This window comes from Apis dorsata, unplaced genomic scaffold, assembly GCF_000469605.1.
Source record: "Apis dorsata unplaced genomic scaffold, Apis dorsata 1.3 scaffold_887, whole genome shotgun sequence".
Taxonomy (NCBI): Eukaryota; Metazoa; Arthropoda; class Insecta; order Hymenoptera; family Apidae; genus Apis; species Apis dorsata.
The window spans coordinates 484821-490100 of record NW_006264003.1 but is presented as its reverse complement, the minus strand read 5'-3'; the positions used below and the strand labels follow the sequence as shown (position 1 = coordinate 490100).

Below are 5280 nucleotides of genomic sequence, written 5' to 3'. Positions count from 1 at the left end.
TTAATTTTAATATAATATTAATATTATTAATTATATAATTTATAACTATATAAAATTGGTTATTATCTTTATTTTGAAAAATATCTCTTTCGCAATTATGTCATTGTCTTTCTAGGCCAATGACATATTATCTATTAATTCCTTTGAACTTGCCATCTAATTTCATATATTTTCGAGCCGAGATGAAACCCGTAGCATAGAAAATCATGCATATTAAAAACCACTCAAGGGAGAATATATTTTTTAATGAAATTGTCTCCTTGAAAATCAATCTAATTATGTAAAAAACTTAAAATATAAAGAGAATTTTGTGACATATCACAAATAAAAATAAGCCTGAAAGTAATTCAAAACTCATATCTGTTTTTCGTGTACTGATTTATCATGATGTTCAGAAATATGATAATGAAATGTAATCAGATTAGACCAGTGAAAATCTGCGTGATGCAAATGCAAATTACATTTATCTTTCCTTGTTCGATGATTAATACATACGCGCAATGTTTAAATGAATTTATAAACTATTCTAAAGATCTTTTTCGTGAAATTTTAATTAACTTATTTAATTATCTTTAAAAATAAAAGTTTCTGATAATATCTGTGCAATTTTCCATGAATATGATTCTTATTTTGATTTTTTATAAATAATAAATATTTTAAATAGAAAAAATAATGATTATAAATAATATTTACGCATCATTGTATTTATTATAGCATTTAAATAATTGAATAATTACATCCAAGTTAAATTTTATTTTATTTAACGTAATTTGATTTTTTATTATAATACAAAGTTTTGATATTATGAAAATAAAAGTTATGAAATAAAGGATATCTAATAAAAAGATACTTCATTGGAAAGTATGAGTATGTGCAAATATTTTTTGAAATTAGTATATTTATTATAATATTAAATATATACTTATATATATACTATTTATAAAAATTTGATGTCGTAAAATATTTTTTATACATATAATTCTACTACGTTCTTCATGTCTAAAAAAAAAAATTTCTCAAGTTCATAAAATATGAAAAAATTTTTATAAAATAAATTTTTTCTTATTTATTTTTCTTTTTATAATAACGATAAAATTGAAATACAAAAATTCGATAAATATAATAAGATTAAAAATTTTTTTTTGATTTTTAAGATTAAAAATCATTTATATTACAATTGCATTTATTAATTAAATTATAATTATTACAATTAAAATATATTCAATTTCTAAACAAATTATTGACAAATTTTATTGTCAATTATTATTATTATTAATTGATTACTATGAATATAAAAAATATTATAAATAAAATACATATATTCATTGATATAAATGTAGTATGTGTGTAAAATTTCTATGAATCATCATCAAGAAGGCGGAAAAAGGAAAGTAGTGCAACATATTTAAGTGTTCAGTCAAGTGTTTTCTCTATTTTTACTTTCGTTTCTACTTTCAAGAAAAATCTATGTTCTCTTAGCTACCACCGTGAAGAAAAACTTTCAATTTCCGATTGAAATAACATTTCGACAACACTTTTCTTAGTTATTCGGTGTTTTCTTCTTAAATTCTACTTCTATTAATTAATTAATATTCAATATATATATATGTATTCATATAAAATATATTGTATTTTAAAAATGCTATTAACGGAATTTTTAAGAAAAATTTATGTTGTTGGAATGATTATAAGAAAAAAAGTCACTGAATTTGTAACATTACATTATATTTCTAAATTATTTTGACACAATAATATTATTATGTATATATAATATTATCATATCATAATCTTTATAATATCTAGTATATTCATATCTAATACTTTCAAATATGAATTGTTAATAATTATTAGAATATTAATTTTTAGAATAAGCATTATGAATTTAGATTTTTGGAATTGATTCTAATTAATAATTATATACTAATAGTTATCGAAAGATTCATTTTCAAGATCAATTATTCATCTTATATTTATTCAAAAGATATTCAAGTATGCAAGTGTCTATTAATTAAATATGCATGAACAAATCTATTATTTTCATCCCATGATAGATTTTCTGCTATGCAAAATTAAACGAAATCTATAATGCTGTTTTGATGTACATTTTTTTTTTTTATAATTCAGAGATATGACTTCTGTACAATTTAGGATTTATAGAATTATAAATGTAATCTTGACACAAGATTGCATCTCTATATATATATTTTACATTTTATAAAAAATGTTTTATTTGCAATATACAATATATTTTATGATATTTATGATTATTTTTTTATATTTATGATTTTCTGATATTAAACTTAGGCTTATTAAATTGACTTTATCGGATACCTTCAGGATTTTGGAAAAATTATTTTCTTAGAAAAAGAATGAAAAAAAAAGTGTTGTTTTGAAGTATAATTTGTAGATCTAGTAAAGTTGCATAATGAAATGTAATTTTGCTATGTAATTTTAATATCTTTGGTGTAGGTAATCTTATCAATACCAGGGGCTTTGTTTGTGTTGCAGGTTGTAGCTAGTTTATGGAGGATTTGGAATGGGCACTTGCGGTCAGGACTCTAGATTTATCGTGCGTTCATGCCAGTCGTACACCTCCTCCTCACAAGGTGTGGACAAATTGTGTGCATTATTGTGACCTTTCTGGAACATGTTTGTTATTAGTGTTGTCTCCTTCTCCTTGTCAAAAAGGAGATCTTACTTGTCCCTGGTACATTATATGTTTCAATTTGGATAATTGAAAATAAAATTTTGAATTGTCCTGTTAATCGAAAAGCATATTCCAGAAGCTTTTTTTTATAAAAGCTTGATCAGTTTTCACAGGAAAAGAGAAGAGAGTAAAATTTTTGATTCTTTGGTGTGCGAATTCAAATTGATGCTATTTTCTCTTTTCAGTAGGAAACTGTTACCTCGAACAACTTAATTGTGTGTTCTTTTCTACTTAGCTTCTCCTTTCGTTTCTTCCTTCTTAGTTTACCTCGTTTAGGAGGAAATCAAATATTTTAGTGTAAAAAATTCACAGATAGTATATGTATGCAAATATTTTATATGCTATAATAACTTTTTATGCAATCTAATAGAAAGAAAGTTTTCAGTTTTCTTAAGTTTTAAGACAGTGTTTAGAGTCGTCAATACAAATATACTCTTTTCTTATAACTTTAAAATTCAAAAGAAAAAGAGAGAAAGAAGTAATTTTTTTGCAAATCATTTCACTTTCTTTTAATTTATTTTTTTTTGTTTTTTGTTCATTCTAATTAAAAACTAATTCAATAAACTTTTTAAAAATTATTACATAACTTAGTCATAAAATATTTAATCTTATGAATGTTAGAAAAATTTTAATCTCTAATCTATCTATATATGTTTTTTAATCTTCATAATAAATATAAAATTTGATAGAATTTAAAAAAATAAATGTATGTACAGAGTATATATTTTATCTGAATAAAGTGAAATATTTTTTAAAGAAAAAATAATAAAATATCGTGTAATATTATTTAAAAATTGTTGTAATGAAAATATTCTTACAAAAATTGTTTATAAGAAGAAATATATATTATACAATTCTAATAAAATTAATATTAATAGTTTCTGATAGAGGTCCAAGATGGTCTTTGTTTTTTTAAATTGGATTATATTTATATTGGATAATTTTTATTATTTATTACTTAAATTATTTATGTCAAAAAATCATTAGTTTAGGAATTATTATAACTTGAAATAAACTCTGTAATTTATAAAACTTATCATATCAAAGACAAGTTATTCACAATTCTTTGTTTTTTTCGTTTTTCATATGATAACTTTTACAAACTTTAACAAGTTAAAATATTTCCTAAACTAAAAATTTTTCAATAAAATATCTTAGTATTTTTTTTTTTTTTTATAGAAAATAAACTACATTAATAAATGCGATGAAAAAATGAATTTAAAAAATTCAAATAGACTTTCATATAATTTATACATATCAATCTATAGAAAATTATTAATATTATATATAATTTCTTCTTATATTGAATAAATATTATAAATATTATTACATAAATATTGCTTCCTTAAGAGACTATATTTATATAAAATAGATACTTTGTATAAAAATAAATTTGATAAATTTAAATAAAATAAAAATATAGGTCGTTTTGCTAATTATAATAAATTTTGTCTAATTATAATAACTTTTTATATAAATATTGTATTATATATATTATATAATTATCGTATTAATCGTATTAATCAGCAATAATTCTTAAATATTACGAAAGGAAATTAATATCTTTATAAAATGAATTATTTTACAACATAACAATCATTTAAAATGAAATATCGAAGTTACAAAAATTAAAATATTGAAACAATGAAAAATTGACATGAAAAATTCGCGCAATATCTATTAATGTTAAAAGTACGATCAAACATAGACGTGGTAAATCTCTATGTAATCGAAGAATACGAGAGAATTTTAATAAAAAGAGTAAGAATACGAAAAATTAATAATCAGCTCACGACATGAAGCTACGAATCGCTTATATATTAAAGACATCGATTCTTGAATGGTTTGACAGAGAAAAGGAAAAATAAAAAATATTAACCTTTAGTTTTTTCTGGTAACACAGATTTCAAGTGCTAACTCTATTTACGAACTGAAATACGAAACGTCGTCTGATTTCTGACATGAGTGTTCTTCCAAGTCAAACCATCTGCCGTGATCGTACTTCGATAGAAACTTTGAATGATTCTACGAATACGTATGAAACTAATATGCATGTAAGTATATGCTGCTATGAATTTACTTCGATCGATGCAACATTATTGTTCTCGTTTCTTTTTCTTTATTTTTCATTAATTTAGGAAAAACATTTTATTTATTTATTTTTTTTTTATAAATGTTTTAATTATGAATTTTTTTTATTTGATTAGATTGAATAAATAAAGTTAGAGAGAATAAAAATTTCAGTATTAATTTTTTCGTATATATATTGCAATTCTACAATAAGATATGTATAGGAAGGATGAAAGACTAGAGATTTCGAGAATCTTTTGAAATATTTTTAAGATTTTTAAATTATTTATTATTTTTATAATTCGAAATTCTTAAAACACAGAATTGAGCATTAATTAATTAAAATTTGTACTTGGATTAGAATCGTGATTGATTTAAATGTTTGATTCAATTGATTAAATATTAGGATTGAATATATTGAAAAATGTAATATTAATTATAATTAACGATTAAGTTCTAATTTAATCAAAATTGAAATTATTTTTTATTTTTTAAATGAAATT

At 21.0% G+C, this 5280-nt stretch overlaps 1 protein-coding gene across 1 annotated transcript in view; it reads left to right on the top strand.

Moving 5' to 3' along the window:
• Nucleotides 1-2393: 2393 nt before the first annotated feature.
• LOC102682008 (CCR4-NOT transcription complex subunit 6-like) overlaps nucleotides 2394-5280 on the top strand; it is a 92524-nt gene continuing 89637 nt past the window's right edge. Inside the window, exon 1 of the mRNA XM_006623403.2 lies at nucleotides 2394-2606. Within this exon, the coding sequence (XP_006623466.1) occupies nucleotides 2537-2606 (70 nt within the window). The 5' untranslated portion in view covers nucleotides 2394-2536. The remainder of the gene's footprint in view (nucleotides 2607-5280) is intronic.